At 44.6% G+C, this 27,932-nt stretch overlaps 1 protein-coding gene across 2 annotated transcripts; it reads right to left on the reverse strand.

The window, feature by feature from the left end:
- Positions 1–438: 438 nt before the first annotated feature.
- On the reverse strand, positions 439–27,829 carry LOC118124441 (inactive phospholipase C-like protein 2). 2 transcript variants are annotated; one of them, XM_035182231.2, is made up of 12 exons: positions 27,437–27,829; positions 17,623–17,724; positions 17,268–17,417; positions 16,910–17,070; positions 15,603–16,071; positions 13,691–14,908; positions 12,276–12,525; positions 11,827–12,113; positions 10,743–10,946; positions 8,178–8,253; positions 3,065–3,174; positions 439–2,884 (listed from the first exon to the last, which is right to left on the reverse strand). In XM_035182231.2, exons 1-12 carry the CDS (start codon positions 27,683–27,685, stop codon positions 2,702–2,704), a joined length of 3,459 nt encoding a protein of 1,152 aa, XP_035038122.1. In that variant the 5' UTR covers positions 27,686–27,829; the 3' UTR covers positions 439–2,701. The 2 variants fall into 2 exon arrangements, with proteins under 2 accessions (XP_035038122.1, XP_035038123.1); XM_035182232.2 differs by lacking the exons at positions 17,623–17,724; positions 27,437–27,829 and having other exon boundaries at positions 17,169–17,306.
- Positions 27,830–27,932: the final 103 nt, after the last annotated feature.

Genomic DNA, 27,932 nt, shown 5'->3' on the forward strand with positions numbered 1-27,932 from the left:
GCAAGATTACGTAAATAGTTTTAGGCGCATCAAAATGTAATTCTGGCTCAAGTTTATCGATGTGAACAATCTACAGTTCCATGACAACATGGCAAACTCCTCCTGCTGATGGAGACGATGTGATAAAGTCTAAAGAGCTGAAGATATGAACTCTGGGATCAAATGTCGCAAAAAATGATCCAAATAATTCTCAGGTCTGTTGGTTGAGATCGTGTCTTTAATCATCTGCCAATTCTATTGAGCAGGGAAGCTTCAAATGGAGGCGTACTGGAGCTTTTATCGACAGCACTATAGGTTTATTTCCCCATACGCAGCAGATGAGTGTCCCCAGCTGTCGTCTCAATGCAGGACTCGTGACACGTGTCCGTATGAATGAATGCCCGTCAGCGTGAAGCTCCTGCAGCGGAAACACTGACACACACACACACACACGGCATGTCATTTCAAAACAAGTTTATTTCTAGTATGTCTCCGTCCTGACTGAAGAGGAAGGTGATCACCACAGCTGAGCACGTTGAGCATCATCTACCGCACCGGCAGCTTGTTCACTGGAATGTTTTCATTTAGGATCAATAACTTATGGTAAAATATGCTCCACAGCAAAGAATTCTAGAATATTACATAATAAAATACTGTACAGTGTTTTGCAAACAAATGAAGCACTTGACAGCGTTTTGTGTTCCCTAGAGGCGTTTACATTTCGAGTTATGGAGATGAGGCAGTTAACAATTTTTTTTTTTCTCATAATTACAACAAAGGCTTCAGGAAAATAGAAAAATATAGAATACTGTATGTAAGATGGTATTTAGAGGGTGAAGTGGAGGGTTTTTCTGGCTGGACAACAAGGATGAGAGACATACAGAGGCTGCACTGGTCCAACAGGTGCAAAGTTAAAACACCCTACTTATTGATATTGCTGGGAACTGTAGCAGCTTAGTGAAACGCAGGTCCAGCTCAAAGAATTAGAATATTGTGAAAAAGTTCAACATTTTTCATCAGGTATTTAAGAAAGTGAAAGTTTTACATATTCTTGACCAGTTGGTCTTAAACTTTTGCACTTCAATGACCTCATAACCAACACAAAGTACACCACAGACCCCCGACAACCATTTGTGGTTTTAGATGTTTGTTCTTCAGCAAGTGTCTGAAATTCAGGAGCAAAATAGTCATAGTTTGTTACATATGGTTGAAATTATAGTGAAAATAAATTATTCCACTTTTTGCCAGGGACCCTCTGTAACCCCTCAATAACCCTTAGTGGTTACCAGACCCCACTTTGAGAACTCCTTTGTACTCATTAAACTAAAATGTTTCAATTATGTTTTAATTTTAATTAAAAAAATTACAGCCTACAACTAAACATCCCAAATGATGACAATATTTCATTTTGAGTGAGAGTACATAACTTTTCATACAGTATAAATACTGTGTATCTCCTGGTGTAGCTCAGTACACAAAACCACAATCACGGGAAAAGGAAATGATCGACACCATCCGTAAGGAGGAAAAGCTACAGGTCATCGCTGGCTGTTCACAGAGCACTGTATCAGTGCAAGTTCATGGGAAGTTGACTGGAAGGGGAAATGTGCACGAGCAACAGGGATGACCGCAGCCTTGAGAAGATTTTCAAGCAAAGTTGAATCAAGGACTCGGGAGAGCCTCACGAGGAGCAGATGACTAGAGTCAGAGCCTCGTGGGTCATCACACACAGACGTCTTCAGGAAACTCGCTACAACTGTCGCATCCCTCTTTGTCGTTTTAGAACATAGGACAAGATGGCGAACATTCCCTTGTGTGTTTGAAGGTCTTCCGCATTAGCTTGATGTTAAGTTGCCAACTGTGGATGTTTTTGACATATCTTCAGTTGTGTACCTTATCGGTTTTTTAAGGCAGGCCCACCCCAGGCTGGTCAGACCTGGATGTGTGTCCCTAACAGAACTCGACGGCTGCTCAGTGCTCCAAAGTCCACTTTTCAGATGCAGTCATTCTTGCTAAAGGAGCCCTGACCAAGAATTGAGTGCATAAATGAACGTACTTTTCAGAAGCTGGACATCTCTGATTTATAAATCCTTTTTGATGATCTTTGGAAATATTTGAATATTTTCAAATGCTGGATTTGTTATCAACATGAGCTGTACGCTGTAATGATCAAAATTAAAACAAAGAAAAGGCTTGAAATATTTCACTTTATCAAGAATCTAGAATATAGGAAAGTTTCTCTTTTTAAATTATATTTCGAAAAAAAATACTTCCACGATATTCTGTAGATATTCTTTGAGATGCATCCGCACGAGCTGCCAACATTTGGAGGTGGCAGTTTTTCAAAAGGTTTTTCTAAGATCTTCTGGCTCTTAATTCTACGTCTCAAATCTCAGAAACATTGCACATTAGAAGAGGATAATAAACATTTGGTGTATTTACAGTTCCATACGGTACAAACAGCTGAACCTTGGCTTTAAATCGAACTACATTCAACTCCTTCATTGTCATTTATCTTCCCGCCTCCTCACAGCGGCCTCTGACGTCTACGGCGACAGAAGCATAGACAGTGTCTGCGTTTTTGAAGTATTACATTCATCAACTTCCTTCTTTTAAAAAACAGGGTACTTGCTATTTAATTCCTGCAACATTATGAAGCCAAGACATTTGAAGGGTTTGTCACAGATGCTACAGCGGTCGCGGATCCTCTCGCCGCCACTTGCTATGCCGAGGCTCCTCCAGCACTTGTGGTGGCTTTGTCATCCTGGCCTCTTCGCGTTTGGGAGCGGACCCTCGTCATTCCCTGACTCTCCTTGCTGAGGTTTCCGGTCAGAGCCGCGTCGTGGACCTGCTTCGTGTTCTCCTGGACTTCAGCCTTGGCCCGCTTCAGGAGGTCGGCCTGGCCCTGGGTGTGAGAAGGGAGATGAAAAGGGGGGAGACCAGGAGGGAGGACAGGGGGAGGAAGTGGAGGGAGGGAGGATGAAAGAGCAAAGAGATGAGCAAAACAGCTTCAGGCCAAAACAAGTTGTAATTGTCTAAGTCCTGAGGCTGTTTGGGTTTATGAGTGTGTGTGTGTGTTACTGACCTTAAGGATGGTGATGTTCCAGCTGAAACTTTCCAGCGCTCGGCTGACCTTGCGACCTTTCAGCCCCTCCTTCGCTGCCAGGCTCTGCAGCTTCTCATGAAACTCCATCGCTAGAGTCGAACATGCGCACACACACATGAATCATTGCATTTACATACAAGACATGTTTTAAGGTTGGGTTTAGGTTAAGGTTTAGGTTAAGGTCATGTTTATGTTATTGTTAAGTTTATGGGTTACGTTTAGACAAGTAGTAACTCTGGTTCAGGTGAGAGTAAGAATAAAGTCAATCCCACGGCTGTGTGTGTGTGTGTGTGTGTGTGTGTGTTTGCTCTCGTACAGCTATCTTTGTGAGGATTGGTTTGAGTCTACAACCTACGGAGTGAGGACATTTTGGCCGGTCCTCATTTTGTGACCCCCTTTAATGGACCGTTTGGGGGTTAAGACTTGGTTTAATGGTTAGAATTAGGGTTAGGTTAGGTTAGGTTAAGGGTTATGTTTGGGTTAGGGTAAGGGGCTAGGGAATGCATTATGCCAATGAATGTCCTCACTAAGACAGCTGTACAAACGTGTGTGTGTGATCACTAAAACTTATGCCTAAAAAATTGAAGAGTGAATCACTTTTGTATTCACGACTGATAGTAACACTCTGAACGTAGTGTTACTGCTTTGTGAAAGTATTTGAGATTCAGTAGGTGGTTCCCACACAGTACAGGACACACTCGGTAAACTCCATCTTTTCTATCCCTTTTTATCTTTTTTTTCTTTCTCGCTCTTATCTCAACTGTCATTTTTGCCTTACCACGCTGTCAAGGTCCCTATATTCACATATTCTGATACCCCATATCGGATTATTGATCTGCCTGCCTGTGTTCCTGAAACCATTCATAGACTTTCCATCGTCCACCTGCAGGTTTTAATCTACCACCACCAGGAGATTCTCGCCTTTCTCCCATCTTCATGGGCCTAATGCTACATCGATGGAGTCTAATCGGTTCTTTCTCTTCTAATCTCAGTATATGTGTCTAATTAATCTTAATCTTTACAAACCTCACACTAGATGCCGACTAGGGAGGAACGCGAGAGAACCAATGGGCTGCAAATGTCACTTTAAGTCTCAGCCAGTCACAGAGAGAGACAAATAAATGAAGAGAAGTGTGATGAAAAATTAAAAGGATGTAAAGTGAATGTAAAATCTGTGTGACAGATGAAGAAAGATAGAGAGAAAGAGAGAAAGAGACATCGAAGTCAGGCCGCCGGCTAGCCAGTGTGTGTGTGTGTGTGTGCGCCATGGAGTTGTGTTGTGTGTCTGTCTTCCTCTGTCCGCCCAGGGCCACTGTCCCACTGTTACCATGGAAACCCGGAAGTGGGTTAACACAGGGCACACATCACTTTGAGCCATCGAGAGCCACAGACATTAAACATGCCAAGTTGTGGACCTCACACACACACACACAGACACACACAGTAAACAGAGTGGATGAGAGTATAATTTACCAGTTAATCACGTTTATCCCGCTCTGTCATTAAATGTCTGCAAATATGAACACACACCTGCACACGCACGCACGCATGTTGTGTTGTTACAGCTCCACATCCACACACACACTTACAGAAGTTGCCTGAATAATAACCTTTACCATGCGGTTGCTAGGCAACTCGAAGCCTACGTGCCAATATAGTGAGTGTGTGTGTGTGTGTGTGTGTGTGTGTGTGTGTGTGTGTGTGTTTGTGTGTCTATTTCACTGTGAAACCAAGCAAAGAGAATCGAGAGAACATTATTTCCAGGCCAATACTGGCACAGTGTGCATACACACACACGCACACACACATACACCAAAAGACCAAGAGACGGGGGCCAATCAGGATGTAGCAGGAAGAGCATCACCTTCACTTCCACTCCTCTCTCCGAACTTTGATGTAAAAGATATGACTTCTGCTGTGAAACACTCTGTAGGAATCTATATAAACATCTGATGAATTGTAAAATCTATATGGGCTGATGTAACTCTCACCACTGTACAGTTCAGGGCCCTGGAGGAGGCGCAGCTGCTCAGCTGAGGTTCTTAAAGATTCAGTTCAGCCAACAAAACAAACATACGAGGAGGGAAAATCCCATCCTTCCAAAAGATATCACCACATGCTGGTGGTAGAGAGCGCCGTCGTACACTGCTCCAGCATCTGCCCCAGGTGCTCAACCGATGTGGTGGGTGTGAGGGGCAGAGCATACGACTCACATCAGTTTCATACAAATCACTGCTACATTTGTCTGTCAATAAGCAGGATTACGCAAAAACAGCTGGACAGTTTATCATGAAACTTGCTGGAAGGATGTGGTATGGGTCAGGGAAGAACCTTGATCAGGGGGTGGATCTGGGATTTTTCTTTATTAGATTATGAGATGGGGCGGTTTTCAACATTTTCGTTTCTCAGAGAATGATTCGTGGATCTTGATGGGAAAAAAAATAAGGCATATTTAGGGGACTGATATTTATGAATGTCAATTTTGTGCAGATCCACATGAAAATCAAATAAAGTATAAATAAATTGTGAAATTAAGATGAATTTTGGACCATGGCAGAGGTACGAGTGTCATTATAGTGTCTTTTTCTATGAAATCAATGAAAAGGTTGATATCGCGATGTTAAAGAAAGTGAAAAAAGACTTCCTGGATCTCCACTAAAATGTAAAAATGTCATGGAAATCGGGGAAATAGATTTTGCACAATCCTGCTAACAATCAAACAAACGCATGTGAAACCATAACCTCTTTGGTGGAGGTAATAATCACAACTCTTCAACAGCTAATGTCACATGTCCATTTTTTAAACTCTGTATCAATATCTCCCTAAATAAAAATCCAATATCCTAAAAATCATATTTATATATCTTACAGTCTAGTGGACATCAAGCTATGCAGAGGGTACTAGTTTCAAGATATCTGTCTCTAGGGTGAAAGTGAATGGAAACTCTGAAACATTCAACAGCAACATGTCGCTCAATGAAATCAGATCTCATTCGATATATTTGCGACCGAAATAAACAAATGTTTGGTAATGTTTTGTAGTGATGAGTGATGAGTGTTTGCAGGAAGACAGGGTTGCTGGGAAAATGTTTTGGCCTTTTCTTTTCACAGAGGCTAAACGTCTGATCTTGCTGCAGCGATGCAGAAGTGCACTCCGGGGTGTGGCAGTGTGCCATGACACCAAAAACTCAGCGAGTGTGGTTTCAAGTGCCAACAGAAGAGCGCACGTCTGACCACATCCAGCGACGCTGATGCTGGGTGTGGTCTGGGGTGAAACACACTCAAGACTTTGTTCCTCTTTAAAAAACTTACTTTCACTGTAAAAAAGAGTTAAAAATCTCTAAACCTACACGGTTATGTCCATGAGAACATGAGTGTTCGTCTAACTGAGGAGAAGCAGCTCTTAAACACACCAGCACATAATGCTAATGAAGTGGATTCCCCCCCCCCTCTCTTCTACCTCGGTGTTCTTGTCTTCCTCTCAGCGTCGCCGCCAGCCATTCATCTCTACCATTCATTTTACTACGGCTTTCTTCTCCCTCTCCGTTTCATCGCTCCCACACTTCCGTCGTCTGCCACCAGCCTCCCCCGAGGCTCCCTCTGAGTGGCCTGTTTACGCTGTCCTTGTTGTAACCCCCCCACCCGTCCTCTTCCCAGGCTGAGAGGTGGACCTCTTTACTCGGAATCACCTGATCGCCATGTTTTCTCTGAGCACACAGGAAGAGCTTTGTTCACGCAATCAGGCCTCGGGCGCTGCAGCTCTTTATCAGATGAAATGCAGCTGGTTGTCGGGCTGAACACTTTCAAATCGCACTCTGTTTACCAATAATACTACACATGTGATCACGTGGGAAACAAAAGATTCACGAGGGAATACGAGATAGAAAACTAAGTCAGTCGTGATATAAAATCCGCCCCAACACTAACCCGCTTTAAAAGGAAGTTGCTCTATTTTCCAGCGCCTTCTCTTCATCACTTGCACTTTTAATCATCTGTTTTAAAATTCGTACTTCCAACCTGTTTCTATACTTTTGTAAATTACTGATTATATATTTTTTTATGTCTGATCTGCTTCTTTTATTTCTGTAAAGCACATTGAATGACCACTTGTGTATAGTAATGCTCTATACAAGTGAATTCGCTCACTTTTATGTGATCAGCTGCAGCAACTCGCAATTTCATCTCAGCTTGGTTTTAATTTCTCCTTCATTTCCTCTTCTCTCTTCACACTTCTCTCAAGGGGGCTCATTGAGCAGCCGACGCATGTTGCAACTCATAAAACTCAGATGAAACACAGAAATGTTTAAATATAGGCCCCAAGACGACTTTTAAAAAATAAATATGTTGCTTCTTCACCTAGAGAGCCACATAAAGTGCATGAATGTTTATTTTTGCACCAAGCCACAGGTTAAAAAGTGCAAATGTCAATCATACTGTCTCCGTGGGTGACAGCTGAAGACTCTGTGTGATGTGTGTGTGTAGAGGTGTGTTTGTGAGGGGTTGTTTACTGTCACAGCGATGACAATCGGAGGGACTAATGTCTCAGGACCCAAGGGGCCGGGCTGAAATAAACAAACCTCGGCCAAAGATCACAGAAATGATATCGGCAGGTCAGACGCGGTGTCGTACGCTTGAGGGACTGAAGGGGGATCGGCGACGGGAGCTGTGCCAATTCAAACCCCCTCCGTCCAACACATACAGATGGGAAAAAAAGACTTGTCTGACCTCATGTGACACTGACGATTAACCAGATGTTTGGGAGAGGGGAGGAGATAAGAGGAGAGGAGAGGAGGAGAAGGGAGATCATAAGAGGAAGGGAAATTAAATGGAAGAGGAGAAGAGAAGAAAGGAAAGAAGAGAGAAGAGGAATGGAATGACAAGCTTAATGACAAAAGCAGCCACTGCAGTGTGGATAACAGCGCTGCTAAGGAGGCTGTGTGGGAGTTGTCACAAGGACTCAAAAATATGGGCTCAGACTGTTTTTTACTCATTACAAACACACACACACACACGTCATATAACACACTCTAAATAGCAGCGTCTGCTATACACCAACATACACACACACACACACGCGTGCGCGCCTACACACCCGTTGTCTGTATATGCAGGATCCTGTCGTAGATTCCATCGGAGAGATCCATCACTGCTCTGCTTGCCTGGACCATCTGCAAAGAGGGAAACATCTATTAGCACAAAACACACACACACACACACACACTTCATTCATTTTACCATCTTGTTTTTTCGGGCATTAAATCCACTGTTGTGCACGTGCAGTATACTGTGTGTTTTATTGTCCGCTGTGATTACCCTGTACGCAACAGATGAGGACTGAGGGGAGATTGGTGTAAATCCCTCGGGTGGTGCAAATTACAAATATATAAAACACTGCGGTGATGTTTTCTATACACTGGTGGTTGTTAAAAATGATGAAGATAGTCAACTGAGTTTGCACTGAAGGAAAAATCACTGTATAAAATATGTACTAGACCCAATATACACACGCATGTGTGTATGTGAAGGCACCTACAGAGACTAATGTGGCAGTGTATAATGACAACACCAAACACACACACACACACACTCTTGTGCAGGCATCCCTATAGACATTGCAACTTACCTAACCCCTAACCTTAACCTAACCACAATTCACATCTGACCACTAACGATAGATAATACTTGCCTAACACCAACCCTGACTCCTAAACTAAACCTTAACCTAAACCTTAACTTAACCTTCGTCTTTAAATTGAATATTTTACATTAGGGGGACTTGCTTTTTGTCCCTACAACATAATACACGCACACACATTCTTGTACTTCTGTCTTCATGAGGACACTCATTGGCATAATGCATTCCCTAGACATACTAACCCGAACCATCACACCTAAATGCCCAACCCTAATCCTAATCTAAACCTAATTCTAACCCAAATACTCAGTCTTGACCCTCAAACAGAAAACAGAAAAGTGAGGTACAACCACAATGTCCTCACAGTCCCAAAATGTCCTCACAGTCCCAAAATGTCCTCACAGTCGCAAAATGTCTTCACACCATTCGGCTCAAAATGGTCCTCAAATAGATTTAAGTGCAATTTGCAGGAACATTACACTGCTGCTCAACAAACACAGTATTTAACTACAGTATTCAAATTTGACCTGATCCAATTCAACAAGACACACACACACACACACACACGCACACTGCCACACTGCCACACTCCCCATCTCATGTTTGTCGTTTTCCCGTCCCTCCAGGCACCAGGGTTTAGGTGTGGAGCTGGTTCATTCTAATCAATGCTAATGGTATTCTGCAGCAGGGTGAGCTTTTTCAACCCGGATCAGCTCGGCTTTAAAAAAAACAGGAAGTGGCAGCACATGCCACCACAGACACGAACACGCACACGTGCTTATACGCACTAACGCACACGAACACGCAGTCACAAGTGCTATTTGCATATCAGTGACAAACAAGCGTAGTTAAACTAAAGCACCACGGTTTATGTACCAGAGCCTTGATCATAATTTAATAAGACTGGAAACATATCGATTCATCTCGGCTCTGGCCACAGACCTGAGTGTCTGCCTCTCTCACGCACGCACAAAGCACATACACTCGTACACATCCCATATGCTCTTTGGACAGGATGGCAGAATTGGCAATTCATACTGCCTTTCCATCATCCTGCCCCAGAGACTGCTGGGGGAATATCTAATATGAAACACGAAGAAGTACACTTTGAGCAAATACCAATTTAAAAAGAGTCTTGCAGCAGCGTGACAAATGACGAGTGGGGGTTATGTTGTTCACCGCAGCAACAAGACAGAGACTATGTACAAGTGAAGGACCACAGCTGGGTGGAAAACACTTGTGTATCGGGCAACCACAGTCCAGCAAGACCCAGAGAGAGAGAGAGAGAGAGAGAGAGAGAGGAGGAGGAAGGAAGTGAGAGAGACGAATGATGGAGAAAAAGAGAAAAGAAGAGGCTGAAAGTTGAAGATGAAGAGCACAGGACAAGAGAACAGTCAATTCCAAACAGGCAGGTTTGGAACGGGCACTAGTGGTGTAAAACCTGAAAAACCCTTCAGCAGACCTGAGCAGACTAAACCCACTCACAGTCACTGATTCATGCGGCTTTATAGACTCGCTGATCAGTTAACTAACAGACCGATTGACCCCTCTCTCGCCCTTGTTCTCTCTTTGTGTTTGTTTCGACAAAGGAGTTTTCTTTTGTTTTTTTTTAATCAAGGGCCAGATTCATTTTTAGACATCATTACATAATTTGAATCTTTTACATAACATTTCTCCTCCGGGTGGAAACAAACTGTGGATTCAGGCCAAGGTGAGGATGTCGCCGATGTGTTTACAAGCCTCGTCGCAGCCGGGACAAACAGGGATGTCGTCTGCTACATGCTGTAACAATGAGCTCGCTTCGTGTTTGAGAACGTATCGGCTGAAAGAGGAAGCTTTTGTCTGGGAGGGGGCGGTTTTCATTGTTGGGTCAAGTACACAGGGGATGGGAGGTGGCTGGCTGATTTCTGATCTCTTTCGCTTTTGTTTGGGCTTTCCTTCCTTTTGATGCATTTCAGAGTTAAGCACCATGTATGCTCCTTTTTACACGTAACTCGTGTTCACTGTCTTCTACCTCCTCACCATTTCATAGGTGGAGACGACCCGGCGGAGGACGTCAGGCAGGGGCCCCTGGGGCTCCAGGGTGGGGTACTGGTCCCGGAGGTCAAACAGCAGCAGAGGCATCTCGTCTGGTCCGGACACTCTGGAGCTCAGAGCCAGGACGCACTGCATGAGGTTCGCCACAGCGGACACTCCGCACAGCTCCCTGAACACTGCCACGGAGTTCTGTTGCAAAAAAACAGGAAAATGGAATCATTAAATCTGGAGATTAAACATGAACACGTCTTTCCTCTTATTTCTCTTTCTAATTTCCTGGTGCTGATGGAAAAACAGTAGAGGCAGTGAATGATATCAAAACCAAATCATCACAAAACCTGAGAAATCCCTTTCGCTCTCTGTCTCCGGCTTCAATTACTCTATTCTCTCTCCCTCTCTCTCACACAGCCACACACACACACACACGCACGCGCACACACACATAGGTAATCAAAAGCGAGCCCTGCAACAGAGTTATTTGTCTTTCCCTTCAGCTGCTGATTTGTTCTCCTGCAGTTGTGCTTTTGTAGTAGTTTGGACTGAAATGGAAGAAATGGAGAGATGTGGATGGCGGCAGTGTGACTGAGCGTACATTCTAATTACTGTTTAATTTCCTCACACAGTGACAGAAGCAGCCTCACACCAAACTGCAGCTTTCAGTAGTTGGAGAAAGTGGAGATATTCGTGGAAATTCATCCCAAATATATATATATATATATATATAACATAGTGTATATAGTATATAGACAAAAAGTATTTAAAATATTATCCGGACTGTATTTATATGTCACTTTTCCAGTCTTATCAACCACTCAAAGCAATTTTAAGTTGCAATCACACTTATTACAGTAGTGCTTTTTTTTTGCACTACATACCATTCACACACTGTCAGCACAGTCATCAGGGGATTTGGGGTTCAGTATTCCCGAAGTGTCCTTGGGCAAGACACTGCCCATATGCTGCACATAGATGCACCGTATGAACATGGGTGTGTGAATGGGTGGATGGCAAAAAACTGTACTGCAAAGCGCTTTGAGTGGTCATCAATATAAATACATTTACCATTTACCTGCATGTTTTCCCTCAGGTCAGTAGCCTCCCTCAGCAGTGGAGCGACCGTCTTGAAAACCTCGTCCACAGCCCGGACTCCCAGGTCCCTCAGAGCTGTGTAGTTCCTGCCCTTCCGGGCCTTCCGCACCGACAGGCCCCGTTTGTGAGGCTTTCCCCCTCCTCTACGATTGGTGAGGGCCACATGGACAAACAGCTTAGCGTGGGGGAGTTCCTCTCCTGTCAGACACTGGAGTGGCACATGACGGTAGCCTGGCTGGAGACACTCTAAAGGGATGGTGTATTGACCTGTGGTGGGAGGAAAATCGCATTTCATTTCAAAATATGTCAAAGGATTGAAGGAAGGCAGGTGTCGTAATAAAACATGTAACAGTGATTGACAAGCTTGAACTCTAAAAAATCTTGTGTTTGAGTTGTGTATTTCAATCCCTTTACATGAACCTGACTGACCTATAAACTCGTCCCCTATGAAGTCATCATCCAGCACCACAAAGCGAACCATGGCGAGCTCTGGCAGATTGATCTCGAACTCAAAGCTCTCGTCGAAGATGGGGTTGTCCCCGTCCTGGGTCACTGTCCTGGTGCGGCGCTCGGTGCAGTCGGCCGGGATGCCGTGGATCTCCACGTACACGTACGGGTCCACCACGTCCCCTTTGGCCCCTGAACCTCTTGGCTTGGGCAGGTTCTGGCCACTTATCACCTGGAGGAATGACAACAACTTTGGTGTTATTTTACACGGCTTCAGTCCTTGTCTTTATCGATAATGATAACAATATACACACTGTGCACATCCAAATAATTGATGAGTAACTGGGTGACATTGCCACAGTGAAGTTCATCTTAATAAAAGCTGACAGGTTGTAAGGAAACCAAACAATCTTAAAAGTGGGGGTAAAAGTGCAAATGAGCACAACCAAAATCTAATTTCACCTTTGTCTTCACTTCTTAATAAGAGTGGATAACCTAGTGGTTCATTTTACCCCCGTATGATCATATAGAAGAATACCAAGGTCAGGTTTAAAGCTATGGGGTTGGTGTTCCAGGAAAGACTACAGACTGCAGGCTGCACTTTGTAAAAAAATGCATCAGATAAATCCCACCCCCTCCCAACGGCCCTCTCTTCAAAGCTACACCACATGAACGTGCACTGCCTCACAACTGCTAGAAGCCGACTTTACCGTGACTCACTCGCTAACTTCTCACTATCGTCTCTGCTTCAGAGGTGTATGTCTCGCTGGCAGACGATTCAGACCAAGGAACTATTGGTCGTGTTTATCACAGTCCTGCGAGGGACACGTGTTTTTTTTTTCATACATACATTGATGGTTATCTGGACGTGAAGACGATTTCAACAAATAAGATAAAAAGTGTTTCAGAAACAACTTACCAGCCCTAACATTAGGAAAAAAATTAGAAAAGAAAAGGAAGACTTTTTTTTCATTTCAAAAGTACCGTTGAAAAGTTGAGAATATAGTTGAATTAACTCAGAGGAGAAATATTTATTTGATATTGCACATCGAGAATAAAGTCAAGATGTGGACTCGTATTCAGTCTTTGAAGAGACACAGGCCGCTCGTACAGCTGGCAGACCTCTGATTGGATTTGATTGATGGAAGGAAATGACTTCATTCACAACACAGTACTTCAACTAAAGTCTCGACTTTCATCTTAACATTTTGACCTAATTCTCAAAATGAAAAATGAAAAAGAATCTGCAGATCTGCACTAACATGCTTCTTCATGACCCAGGAGGATAATATCCCAAACTACAAAGTAAGACCTGATTTTTAATACACTAAAATTAAAATGTAAGTTTCAGGGGAAATAACAGGATCACACTCATTTACATATTTCCACCATCCCACCTTCACATGAAGCAGCTGTGGAGACACACCCGGCACCGTCTCTCTGGTGTCGGCACTGAAATACGACACTTCCTGCCGCATGATGGCCGGGCGCAGGACGTAACCGCAGTTCCCGTTCTGCCGGAACCAAGCCGTGTTCAGGTCCATCATTAGTCCCGCCGTCTGAAAATTCATGGACACAATTTGGCACCCACACTTCCACAGGTCCTGAGGGTTCATGTTGCTCGAGTCAATGCGCATGGGGTTGGGGTACACCCGGGACAGAAAATGCTTGTTATGATTGACAAAGTCTCCGGGGCTTTCGCCAGCGAGACGCACGGCCAGAGACTCGTGAAAGGAACACAGCTCCCAAGGTTTTTGGATTTTGGATGATGTCGGGAAGTCGGTGAAGGCCACTGAGCGGCAAAGAGTCACGAGGTCGGACAGCTCCTTCAAGAGCTGGAACTGTTTGGATGGAGGATGAGGAGGATGAGGAGGATGAGACTGAGTGATGCTTTTCTGCAACGTTTCCTTCTCACTTCCTCCAGGCGTGGCCCCACCGCTATTAGCTGCCTTCATCCTTTGACACATCTCTGCCCCTTCATCCTCCTCACTTACCTCCCCGTCCTCGCCGTCAGAACTTGGACCCAACTTCTTACCCTTCAGTAGGATCCGATGGCGTAACACATGAGGCGACGGTAGGTAAGAGTCCCCTTCATCAGGGGGATTTGTGTATAACTTATCCCCTAGTATTCCCATGAGGTGTTTCCACACTGTTTTCTGCTGTTGAAGTGAACAATGGTTTTCCACACATACAATTAATGGGTAATCTGATGCCACAAATGCAAACCGTCCAATTGCTTCCAACACACAACGCAGGGACAGCGGTGGGGAAAGGGTGTGACCCGTGCACACCACTGGCTCCTCGTCAGGGCCGTCCCAAACGTCCACTTCCACACATCGACAGCCCATCTTGAGGGCGCGGATGTAGCCGGAGATGTCGGAGGGACCTTTGAACTGGTCCTCGATGAGGTAAGTGTTGTGGGAGGAGTTAATGTAGTAGTGAGACAAAGGCTGGGACATGTCCTGGCACACGGCGCCGTGCTCCCCATCGAGGAGGTTGCACTCCGCTGAAGTGAGGTAGCTGGTAAAGCCATCCAAAGACAGGTACCCCTGCTGGCGGCCTTCCTCCGACGGCTCGTGGGACTGGATGAGCTTCAGACTGGTCTCCTCGCTCACCTGGAAGACGCAGTGAGAGATGAAGGGGAAATCAGACTCTTTGAGAAGGAAAACTGGGATTACATTTTTCTGTGTACACCTAATCTCGATAAACAGATTCTCCATGTGCAAATGCAGAATATGTGAAAATGTGAGAAACAAGATATGGAGGCCTTCTGGTTTGTGTTTCTAGTTTGACCAAACATGTTTGAGCAGGCTCTGGTTGCCCGCAGATAAACAGTCTGTGTGGAGAGCAAAAGAGGCAGAACACATTGACTGAAATGAATTGGCTATTGGGTTTTTAATTAATCTGCTTTCATATGCACATGGCTGTAAATAGAGATAAGCCAAAATGTCGTCTGGAGCTAAAATACCTACAAAAGGTATGGCTGTTTGTGTTTTGGGTGGAGAAACATTCCAACCCGTAAGGACTCGTAAGGACTCGTGGACCTACACCTAACTTGTTTGAAATCTGTGGTGCGTTCAGGCAAAGAATGTAGCCTAATAATAATTCATAATTAATTACGCTGCAGAGATGTCGTGTTGTAACCGGCATCGGCTCTTATCACCAAAAACTCCTGACATCTTCATCAGAATCTCCGAACTATATGGCACTTTTTCAAACTAAGATACACTTCACGTGTTAGAAATGTCATCAAGAGGAGATTTCAGTGCATGTTCGAAAGCAGCTTATGTGCAAATTATTGTTACTCACTTGAGTCATGCCTTGCTCAGCCTCAAGGAACCTCATCAGGTCTTTGCTGTCCAGGAACTCCTTGTTGCTCGAGAACTGCACCAACAGAAAGTAGATCTCCGGACGTGTGCAAAAGTCGTGAAAGACCTCGATGAACTCCGACTTGGTGACTCGCTCGATTCTTCCCAGTGGTCTTTTGGTTTCGACGTGATCTTTAACACCGGATCCGTTATCCAATGTGAGTCCGGACACCCTCTCCCTAACTCTTTTCAGCTCTTTAAACCTGTGCTCCACTTTCCCACCGCTCACGCCAGGGTTCACGCTCTGTATCAGCTTGACGGCCGACCGCAAGCGGATCCCTCCGTCCTCATCTTCCTGGCCTTCCAAATCGGCGGCCGAGGAGAACAGCTGCTCGAGCCAGCCGAGACGAAGGCTGTCCTGGCTGCTGGCCAGCATGTCCAGGGCGTGTTTCCCATACTGCATCAGATACCTGGAGGCAGGGTTGATGAAACAAGACAGAATGTTTTCCTTTACGAAATTTCCATAGTTACTGACACTCTATATAAAGCACAATAACTGCAGCAGCAGAATATGTTTAAAGACAAATCACTTACATAGCCTTTCATAACATAGAGATCTCAGGGGGCCCTGCAGGATCTGACTGCTCATCATAATACAATCAATACGTGAGAAAAAGCAAAGATCCATATGATTTATTGTTGGGCTGACCTAAAAAGCTAAACGGGATAATCTCCATTATCTTAGCCTGCCCTGCACAGCCACGCTTCTGTTCAAGCACAAATTTAATTATTGTCATTATATGCTCACTGTCAGTCAGACTGTATGTCCACAGAATACACAATACAGCTACTTATTTCATTGCTGCACGAAGGCAATGCTGCTGAATGTTGCATAAGAAAGAGCTGTGAGATAAATTCTATAAAAATAAATGTTGATTTGAGTTTTTGGTAGATATACAAATTACATCCATCCATTATCTATACTGCTTATCATTAAAGGGTCGCAGCTGGAGATGGAGCCAATCCCAGCTGGCATGGGGCAAGAGGCAGGGAGCACCCCAGCCAATCACAGGGACAAACAACCATTTACGCTCAGGTTCACACCTCCTGACAATTTAGAGCCAACAGTAAATCCCAACCTGCATGTCTTTGGACTTTGGGAGGAAGCTGGACTACCTGGAGAAAACCCTCTCAAACACTAGGAGAACATGCAGTCTCAACACAGAAAGACCAGGACTCGAACCGAGAACCCTCTTGCTGTGAGGAGACAGTGCCTTTACAAGTCACACAGTACCAACTGTCTCACACCTTAGTCCAGTCACCCAAATGTTTGCCACTTCAGGAGAGTTGGCCACCAGGTCCAGGTTCTCATATACGTCTCCATAGATGATGGAAAAGGCACAGTCCTCGGATATCTGCTCATAAACTCCACTGGTGCGGAAGGTGTCCGTGTTACGACCTGTCCGTACCTGGAATTTGAGACCACGAGAGATACAGTCAAACCCACATCAGATACAATAAAAACAAATTCACTGTTGCATTCCATTTGGTTCAAGGTTGTTAATACTTCCATCTCCTTATCCAAAAACGAATCAATGAGGTCCACTCATAAAGCAAATAACCGCGGAGGGTTGATGTTGAAAGCTTTCCCCCTCCGGACACTGACCTCTCGTATGGAGGCGAGAGAGATGCGGGCTTTGTCGGATTCCTTCTTGGATGGCTCCCAGCACAGAGCCTGGAGGCCCGCGTCCAGCATGTAGTAGCGCTGGTAGACACGCGAGTTAGGCCGGATCTTCTTCAGCTCGCTCCCCTCAACCTGGAAGCGAAGATAAGAAATAAAAGATAGAGCTCATTCCACTTAAGTTGAACTGAGCCGGCTCTCATTAAGTGTTCCACAGGGTCAACAGCATGTGATCTCCAAGAAACCCCTCGACGTGTGCGCTTCACATTAAATATTTCATGTGCGGTTATGTAAAGCTTATGTTTTATATAAAGGGGTCACACTGGGCCTGATCACCCACCATGGAGTGGATACAGTCGGCGGCGCTGCTGATCTTCTTCTCTGACAGGCTGCTGCTGAAGGACACCGTCTTCTTCCTCTCACGACCCGCACGTGACCCATCCTGACGAGGAGGCAGAGGAGAGAGTATGAGACGGATAAAGAGAGGAAGAGAGTAATAAGAAGAAAAAGAAGGAAAGAGAGAGACAGACAGTGATCCCTCTGACATGTATTCTTTGCTTAAGCATGACAAACATGTTTTTTTCTCCCCGTCCAGAATGGATCTGAGAGGATTAAAAGGCATATCAGTTTATATAACCATACATAAACACAGATTATTTGGTGGACCACGCTGAGCCTCCTCCTCCCAATCTGTTATTGTTTTCCTGATACCACGCTAAAAGCCTCTGCGTGCCCTTGCCCTTCACCATTAATCATACCTGCCTAGACAGAGGCTCAGCCCCCTCCGCTCTGCCGCGGGCAGACCCCAATCAGTTTATCTGAGCTCACCATCATAGCTCCATCCGTCTGATTTATTGACCCATCAGATGTCACCCCCGCAGAGAACCTTTAGACTGATGGATAAGAGCATATATGTGGGCACAGTTATTCAATTAAGGACGTATTAGAGTCCCAGTTAAATCGAATCAAAGACTTTATTGAAGCTTATTTAAAGCAGGATGATGTAATTGTAGCTGATTCAATCCTGAGGAGAGTGATTTAAGAAGCAAACACCCACATACTCAGCATACTTCCATCTTAAATACACTCTGTATATGTGCGTGTCAAAAAGAAAGGGGAATCTGAAAAACTAAATAAGAAGATAAATCAAAAGGGCTGTATGTGATGATTGTGTTACCTCTGCAGGAGGTTGTGTTTTTTTTGTGTTTGTGTTTGTCTTTTTCATTTTCTTTAACATTATGAAATTTGTTTCTAACTTTTTGTTAATTTCTCAGATAACAATTCATGGATCTTGATTACAAATAATTAAGATATACTGATATTTAGATCTAGTGAATTAAAATGTCGTTTCATAAGGGGACTGCTGGGCCTTGGCTGAGGTATGCGTCTTCTAAGTGCTGGTCTATTTTGTTATAGATTATCTTGAATTTATTTTCCTTAATTGCTAAATTTTTCAGTCTACAAGAGGTCTAGAAATTTCCGATAAAGATATTTGATGATACATTTTTATCAACAACGTTAAAACCACTGATTGCTGAAGTGAATATTGATTATCTTGTTATAATGGGACCTTTCAAGATGTGAAATATATCGGACAGCAAAGGAATATTCTGTTCTTTAAAGCTGATGTGTTAAAAGCGGGAAAAATGTTAGCAGAGCCACTTTGACAAGGACCAAATTGCGATGGTTCAACAATTTTGGGTCAGTGCAATCTCAAAAACTGCAGTTGTCGTAGGGTGCTATCAGTGCGCAGCAGTTAGTGAGCTCTACCTAAAAGTGTCAAAGGAAGGACAATCAGTGAAGCGGCAGCAGGATTATTGGCGCCCGAGGCTCATTGATGCGCGTGGGGAGCGCCGTCCGGCTCATGTGTTCCCGGCCCACAGAGGAGCTACTGTAGCACAAACTGCTGAAAGGGTCATTGATGCGACACGTGGCTGTATGTGTGTTAAATAGTGTGAAGCGTGAAGTGTTAAAGGAAATAAATCCTGAATAATATCTCAGTCTATACAGAAAGATGAATTATTTTCCTGGTTGTTGTTTTGAAATGATGATTCAATCAAAAACAGTTTTAGAAAGATCAAATCCAGCACCTGTTGCTCTCAGATTGACAAACACCTTTAAAATGTATTTATAATCATTTCACCACCAGTAGGCTGATCAACATTTTCACATTCACAGTGAACACGTACAAAATGCTTATCAGTGGCTGATGAGTCTCTACACTCATCTGCATAACTCTGATTTCATTCAAAGACTTTGTATAATCCTCAAGAGCACTTAGCTCCTTTATGAGAGAGGAGAGTGGGGAACCCTCCATATGAAAGAAATGTGTGGGGATGGGAGGGTTGGAAGGCAAAAACACAAAAGAGAAAGAAAGAGAGCGAGAGAAAAAAATATGACATGAATGAACACGAGAAAGAGAGAAGGAATAATAAACGAAAGGATGAAAAGGTTTCTCTCAGAGGGAGTGGACGGCGTCACAGATCCTTAATTGCCTCATTAGGACAGGGACGTGCTTCCAGTGGTGACAAGTTGTTTTATGTATTTTTTTGAGGTGGCGGAGGGAGGCGGTGCTCCAAAAAAAAAACCTGGTGCCATGGGGAAGTGGAGTGGAGGTGGGGGGGTGGGGATTGTCGAGACAGGATGAGGAAAAGATAGGCCCCATAAGACCCCCTTCATATCCTGACCCTGAAAAATGCAGGTAGAGAAATCTAACAGTAAATTTTGGACAATTTAAAAAAAAAGGATATTGGATTTAACCTCTACTTCTCAGGTGCAACTTCACTTCACCAGCAGAAAGAGAATATGGAAATCGAATCAGAATACTCTCCACTGATTTGGAAAGCAGCACTCAATTTGAAATGTTTAAAAGCTCATCCTCCAGTGACCCGGGATGAGGCGCCGCACCAGAGCTCATCGACTTAACTCGAAAATACAGAAACATGCAGCACCACATCTTCATTCAAACTTTCCTTTTTTATTCCTCCACGCAAGTGACGGACATTATGTTTTTGGGGTTGTCCCTACGTCCGTCCGTCCGTCCGTCCGTCCATCCATCCATCAATGTACACCTGTCCATCCATCACCATGATCTTTGACCCTAAACCACACAACACCCTCTACACCTGTCCATCCGTCCATCCGTCCATCCGTCCATCCATCAATCTATCAATCCATCCATCCAGCCTTCCATCAGTCCCATTCTTTTGAACACTATATCTCAAGACCACCTTGAGGGACTTTCTTCAAATTTGGCACAAACATTAACTTGGACTGAAGGATGACATGAGCAAAATTTGTAGGACAATTCTATATAGACCAGACCTTTTCATTTCAGTTCAGACCTCGCGGCCCAGGATGCCCACCAAGACCACCTCCTTCTTAGGACACGTAGACAGTGTTGGGTGGTTTGGGGTCAAAGGTCATGGTAACGATGGTCTAACAAAACATCTTGAGCCTCTCAAGTCTGCCTCTCGGGAAGTTTATCAAATTTGGACCGACTCAAAGATGAACTGATTCGATTTCAGCGGTCAAAGGTCAAAGGTAAAGGTGACCTCATATGAGAAAGAGATGCATATAGACTGCACTGGTTGGTGGAGGCATAGACCCACAGGGCGGTAATTTGGAACAGTCGGTCGTTATCTCTTTCTCTGTGTGGGACATTAGCAGTAATGGTCCCTCTGTGGCTGTATCCACACCAACCACTGTGCACATCTTACCCAGTTAGGTAACTGAACCTAAATTGCATTTACAACAAACATTCCTTTCATGCCTCAGTAGCGAACAAATAAGGAACAGGAGTCACAACAAAGCTCTCTTCTTTAAAACCTAATGCAGCTCACAAGGTGTGCCCCTGTCACGCTGCGTTTGAATCTGAGGGAACATCAGGAGTCTCCATGTGACCTGTTCCACAGTTCGGATTCAATTGTCTCATGTGTCCTGCACATTCACCTCTGCAATCCTGACATCACTCTGAATGAATTATTGAAATTTAAACCCTCACACACTTGCACACACATGGCGACACGAAACAAGCTCGACCTCAATCCATAAATAAAATTCTGATTCCATTAAACTTAATCTCCGTGTATCTGTAAAGTACGTCTCCATCACAAAGGTCCTACTTGGTTTTTCTCACAGAGACCGAGATGAGTCTTCAAAACCGCCACTGTGTTTCAAAACAGGAAGCCGCCTGTCAGCCCGTTGAAGAGAGCTTCCTGTGTCCCCGCTGAGAGGCGAGTGAAGTGACAGCGCTGAGAGAGAGAGCGAAAGTCTTGATACGCGATACAGTGTGAATGTGACGGCTGAGAGGCAACTTAATCACTCCTGACACTATTTCATGGTTTCACACGCATAGACACACACACACACACACAGATAGACAGACACACACACACACACACAATGGATATATAGATGTACTGCATATACTATATATACATCCAGTATATCTTAAATATACATATAGATGTAGATTTACTAGATGTATACCGTAATAGACATATATATATATATATATACTAAATATACATATAGATGTAGATATACTGGGTGTAGATATAGGTTAACCAGATGTATATATCGATATACTAGATATAGATATAGATTGACCTGTATTTTACAAAGTTAGACATCAGTTATTATCTGCCACTTTTCATCTCTCATCATTAACTATTACACTGATTATCCTGATTTGGCGTCTGAACTGACGGACACATCCAAGGACAGCTAGAGGATGAGAGAAATGTGAGGGACTCATTAAAGAAAGTTGAAACTTGAGAAGAGGGAAAAGATTAAACTAAAAAGCAGTAAAAGGGGGGATGAGTGAGAAGAAGGATGGAGAGAAATAAATAAAGACGCTCTTCTCCTCATGTAGATAGTCACAGGGCCTCCTGGACTTTGCCTGCAGCCGCCAGCCTGGCCTTATGCCTTCATTAGCCAGCGTACATGCATGCATGGTATGATGTACGAGAACGTCTGTTCATGTGAATGCAACAAGCCCGAATCACTAATTACGGCCTCTCCGGGTCAGCAGAATGAAGATGTAGGTCGTTGGTGAGCACTGTTTTTGATGCGCTAATTAAAACAGACAGAAAATCGGAGAAAGAGGCTGTTAGGTGAAAGATAGAATAAAGAAAGAAGGAGTGAGGAAGGCCGAGCTGCCTGTGGCCTGGTGTGCTGGACAGAAGATGCTGGACGATTGATGGTATGGTTTATTCCAAGAGCTTTTCACCCTCGAGCACAAGGCCACTTGGGGGGGGCGGTTGGGGGCGTTGAGAGGCGGAGGGGATTTACTTGGGGTTGTGAGATGATGTATGGAGAAAAGAAGAGGAGGGAGGCACTACTATATTATGAGGGTTGGCCAAAATTGTGCAGTGCAAGTAAAAATGTTTCGTATCTTTCTCTCTAACTCGAGTTTCACAAATGTGGTGGTTCACTGCTTCTTCTCTTTTTCATGTCACTGGATACAATATAAAAAAGTAACACCTCAAGGTATTTCACGGTTGGTTGGATAAAAGAAGGAATTTTAGGATGACACCTTGAGCTCAGGAAACTGATGGAGTTTCTATATTTCTTCTTTTTACTATATGTTTCTGACATAAAACTGAAAATGTATATTAATCAACTTAACAGTAGGAACTTATTGAGTTATATTTATGTAGATTAATGTGTAATTGATTTCTTATGTGATTTGTGGAAAAGAAATGGAGGTGGTCTGTATAGATATAGCCCTTTTCTAGTCTTGATGTCCACTCAATGCACTTTTACGGTACAGTTTTTCCATTCACCCATTCAAACACATTCATACAGTGCATCTATCTGCAGCACCTTCTTTATCATACACCACTCACACACTGCTGACACAGCCGTCGGGGGCAATTTGGGGTTCAGCATCTTGCCCAAAGACACTTCGGCACAAGGAATGGGGGTGACTGGGATCAAACCCCCGACCCTGTGGTTAGTGGACAACCCGCTCTACCTCTTGAGCCACAGCTTGAGAAATCATAAAAAGGGATGGCCATCTGTATTTATGTTATGTGCAGGTGCTTTAAGATTTCTTCTTCTTCATTCATGCAATGCTTCTAAGTCTTCTAAGATTCTATGTATTGTTTTATTTTGTGAAATGTTTTTGGATTACACTAAGATGAATGAAATAAACTAAAAATGAAACATCATCTTTTAATAATAATAATCCTACAACTACTGGTCCTAATCAAGACACCTTCATGCATTATTGCTCACTGATTACAAAGTGTGTTTCGTAGAAGTTGCACATGTGTGTGACTGCTGCAGAATCCAGGACACTGGGGTTAAAGAGGCCACAGGAAGCACTCCGTGGTCAATTCGATTCTCTGGAAGATTCTCAATGTATGAAAATAACATTCAGAGAATGTGGTGAGTCTGACTGTAAACCTCTGCGGGGCGGAGCAGCAGATGATCTTTCAAACGTGAACCCCTTTGAAGTCCCGTGTGAAAATAAGCGCTCGCGCTTGCAACACGCAATCAAACACATTCACACTTACACAAACCACACAGACTGAAACAAGTAGAAAGTTGACTTGAAAAGGTAATCATGTCAGAGAGATCTAACCAAGACTTCAACTGACGGACGTCACAGATACATTTCCTGAAGATGGGCGGGCGGCTGAAACTGCGAGCAGGTGGTGGGAGCCTTGAGTCAGGTGTCACCTGCGAGCGCTGAATGTGGCGATTAATGTTCCACACATATCAGTGGTGAGGCTTTGGTGAAGCTAACACACTAGTACAAAGTTACAAACACACATATCTCCCACCCAGCACGACATGGCTCGATATATCATTAATGTGGAGTGTATATGTGCCGCGACTCAACCACCAGCATACCACCAGCAATACCACCAGTCAGTGGTATTTCCTGCATCTCCGTCAGTGAGAGGGTTTCATTCAGCCTCTGAGACGTGCAGGGCTGTGCTCATGCAGTCTAAAGTGGCTGAGGGCGGACTGAAGATGTTGATTTGAACTGCAGGGGGCGCTCAAGGCTGCTCTGACTCGAACCGCTCCACCATCCCCATCAGCTCCAGCTGTGCGCCAAAACACCTCTGGCTGAAGCTGCTCCCTCAGTCCGAACAACACACACAAATGCTCATGTACACACACACACACAACAGTTAGACATGCTTATAGACACACACAAAAAAACACACACACACAAGATGTATGCATGTACCGCAGATACACACTGAAACTCGAACATTATGAAACAAACTTTAATGGCTCTTTTTAAAATTAATTAATTATTATGAATAGTTATTTTTGAACATATCCATTCTTTGTGCTAAGCCAAGGCTGAAGCCTTCCACATTGAATGCACAGATGCAAGGGTGGTTTTAATCTTCTCATGTGACCCTCAGAGAGAAATGAATAGTCCCTAAATGACTATTGAGCTGAAGTCTCATTCATCAGCGGAGACGATTGCACTTCAGCTAATAGCATAAAAACCTCTTTAAACACCAACTGGATTTTACAAACATTTACGTTATCTGGTGAGTTCTTCTTGGCCGAGGAACAGCTGATATTTCGGAGATAATGGGATGAGGAAGACATGGACAGCATACACACACACACGCACACACAAATACAAATGCCAACCATGTGCGTCTTATGTTGACATACACAATGAGAGAACTGGGAAACAGATATTCATTGTGCTGAGCTGTGTTTTAAAAGGCAGGTCTGTGCAAGTGTGTGTTTGTGTTTGATTGTGTGTGTGCGTATGTGTGTGTGTGTGTGTGTGTGTGTAGTTTGAACCCAAAACAAAGACAGAGAACGATGGTTATCTACATGAACTTCAAACACATGAACTGAGTGGGCACCTGATTCTGTAACCCCCTCACGCACACCAGAGCGAGAGACGGAATAAATGAGAGGAGAACAGACGGCATGAAGTAGGCCTACATACTGATGAAATACAATTAAGGCTACTTTCATTAGCTCGGCACACACACACACACACACACACACACACACACAAACACACACCGGACACAAATCCCCTGACTCCAGTTAAAACCAGTCTGGAATGTCATGTTTCCTGTTTATCTGCCTACATACCAGCCAGACTCCTATTGTGGGGGATCCTGAGTTTGGCCATGGAGGTAGTTTAGCAAACAGTCAAACAAACTGCTCTGTTGACAGGTGGCTCCAGACTGAGCTCGATCCATCTAAAGCCTCAAGAGTTTAGGATTCAAAACACAAGCACGTCTATGGTGAACGCACAAATGCTTGTGTGTGGTGCTGCTGCGCTGCTCGGCGCGTTGATCACCGAGGGTTCACAGCATCAAACGCGCCCACTGAACATGCAACAGTCTAACACACCATCGTCATGCCGCCGATGCATGCTACTTTCTGCTTCAATACATGGGGACGCACGTGCAGCGTGTTTCCCCATGCTGCCCTGCACTATCGCTCTTTGAAGTACAGGCAGCACCCAAGGGAGAGGGTGAAGATCTGGGGCCATTAAGCTTCACACAGGGCGCCGCACATTAGGAGATCTTTGATGCCATTTCTGACCCATGGTCAAGACGCCAGATCTTCACTGAAGCAGACTGATGTTTTTTTTTTTTTTAATCCTCTGATGCACGGTTGAAACCGACAGAGGAAAGACAAGAGCAGGCTTGCGTGTGGGCACGGAGGTGAGAAACATTTTTGTGTGTGTTGCACTGTGGGAGGGGGCCCCGGAGAAAGAGACGTGTCATCAACAACTGCTCGTGACTTCACAGCAATATTGCAACATGAAGCGTTCGAGGAAATTGGCCAACTTCCTGTCTTGCCGTGTTTCGGAGCCAATTGCACACCGATGAAGCCGCAAGTTCAGAAAGTCATGTCTGTACAGGCCGTCGCTGAGGAGACGAGCAACAACTGGAGATCAATATGAGACCTCATGAGCCTTAAGGCAGAGCCCATAAAAGGGCTAAGTCAGGGGATGAGTTATTGATTAGACGCTGGTGGTGTAACAGGTCTTTTTGGTTGGACATAATCGGTGAATAGCTGTGATATGTCCATCGAGGGCTTTGTGCATGTATGGTACACCTGACATTTTATCAGATGGGTGGAGGCGGCGGGGTTAATTGGACGGAGGTATTCAACTGTGAGCCACAGAGGGAAGAGGGAGGAGGAGTGAAATATGTTTTTTCACTCTAATCAAAGACAGCAGGTGGCTTCAGTTATTAGTTCCTCCTCCTCCTCCTCCTCCTCTCTGGTTGATGAAGTGCTTGAGTCTGGCTGGAACAAAACCTTCCCTGCTCATGTATATATACACGTATTTATGGGTTTATGTCCGATATGGCAAAAAGGGTGGATGGGTTCTAGTATTATTACCTCAGCCAAAGAGGTTATGTTTTCACCCCTGTCTGTTTGTTAGTAAGCAAAATTACGCAATCGCTGAATGGATATCTACAAAACTGGATGTGGTGTAGGTTCTTAAACATTGTGGACGTTTTTTTCAACATTTTCCCAGGGAACAATTCATGGATCTTGAAAAACATGATGAAAAAAAACTGGTACAATTGTGCCGTTATGTGCAGCTTGATGGACTTTAAGGGGACTGTTAGGCCTTGGCGCTTTGCCATTCTAGTTCTGAAAGGTTCAGGATAGGTCCCTCTTGTCATTATCAATGTGACGTCATCACATTCATTCCTCAACAGCATCGTCACGTGAGGTGACACACAATTCTCACACTTGGCACAGGTGGAGAGGCGAGTAAGTGTGTGTGTGTATGTGTATGATCCAGGTATTATTCGTTGTGGGGACCTAAATCATGTCCACATATGGTGAAGCGTCTCGTAAGGTTAGAATTAGGTTAAGTTTTGGTTGAGTTTAGGTTTAGGTTAGGTGTGTGTGTGTGTGTTAAGTCGCATGAACTGGTAGTGACATAGCTTTTATCCATTGCTTCACCATCAGATTCCTGTGGGGTTTGGTAACGTTAACATTTCTTTCACCATACTCTACCATATTTGGTCTGATATAAGTTCGCATGAGTTTTGAGATCTACTCCGGACTTACCACGGTTTTGCATTTATTTAAACGTGACATGTAAAGTCTTCTCGTGTTTTAAAGCTCGACATCATGTTTGCTTCTCCCTGGGGGGGACGGGGGACGGACGGACGGTGGCCTACCTTGATCAGACTGCTGCGTCGAGGGATCGTTCTGGATGCTGAGTCTGAGCCCGCGCTGTCCCACGTCGGGGACTCGCAGCTGGCCTGCTTCTGGACCCTCCTCAGCGAGCCCGGGGTCGCGCTGCAGTTCCCGTTGGACACCGGCTCCCCCCGGTCCGCCGGATTCGCTCCGGCTCCTCCTGACGCAGCCTTCCAGCCCGCGACCGGGGAACCGGCGGCGCACTGCTTCTTCTCCCCGAATTCAGCCATGGTGGGTGGTCACAACTCAGCCGGTTCTCTCTCTCTCTCAGTTCATCTGACGGCAGCCGGGCTCCCGATGCCGCGGAGCTGCAGCACACCGCGGACACAGGCGTGCCATGGCGCGGAGTGAGCGATCCGAGACTGTGAGTCAAGAGCCGTGGAAACTTCTCTCTCTCTCTCTCTCTCCCCCTCTCTCTCTCTCTCTCTCTCCCCTCCTCCCTACACACACACACACACACGCTGAGGGGGGCGGGTG

This window comes from Hippoglossus stenolepis, chromosome 17 (assembly GCF_022539355.2).
Source record: "Hippoglossus stenolepis isolate QCI-W04-F060 chromosome 17, HSTE1.2, whole genome shotgun sequence".
Classification (NCBI taxonomy): domain Eukaryota; kingdom Metazoa; phylum Chordata; class Actinopteri; order Pleuronectiformes; family Pleuronectidae; genus Hippoglossus; species Hippoglossus stenolepis.

What these genes read in the sequence shown, in the direction of transcription:
- LOC118124441 (XM_035182231.2), bottom strand. Translation starts at nt 27,685, where the DNA reads ATGGCTGAATTCGGGGAGAAGAAGCAGTGCGCCGCCGGTTCCCCGGTC. An exon ending in ACCTGAGGGAAAACATGCAG is followed by an intron (nt 10,947 to 11,826) that starts GTAAATGGTAAA and finishes TTTTTGCAACAG; the next exon opens with AACTCCGTGGCAGTGTTCAG. An exon ending in TCGTCTCCACCTATGAAATG is followed by an intron (nt 8,254 to 10,742) that starts GTGAGGAGGTAG and finishes CCCTCTTTGCAG; the next exon opens with ATGGTCCAGGCAAGCAGAGC.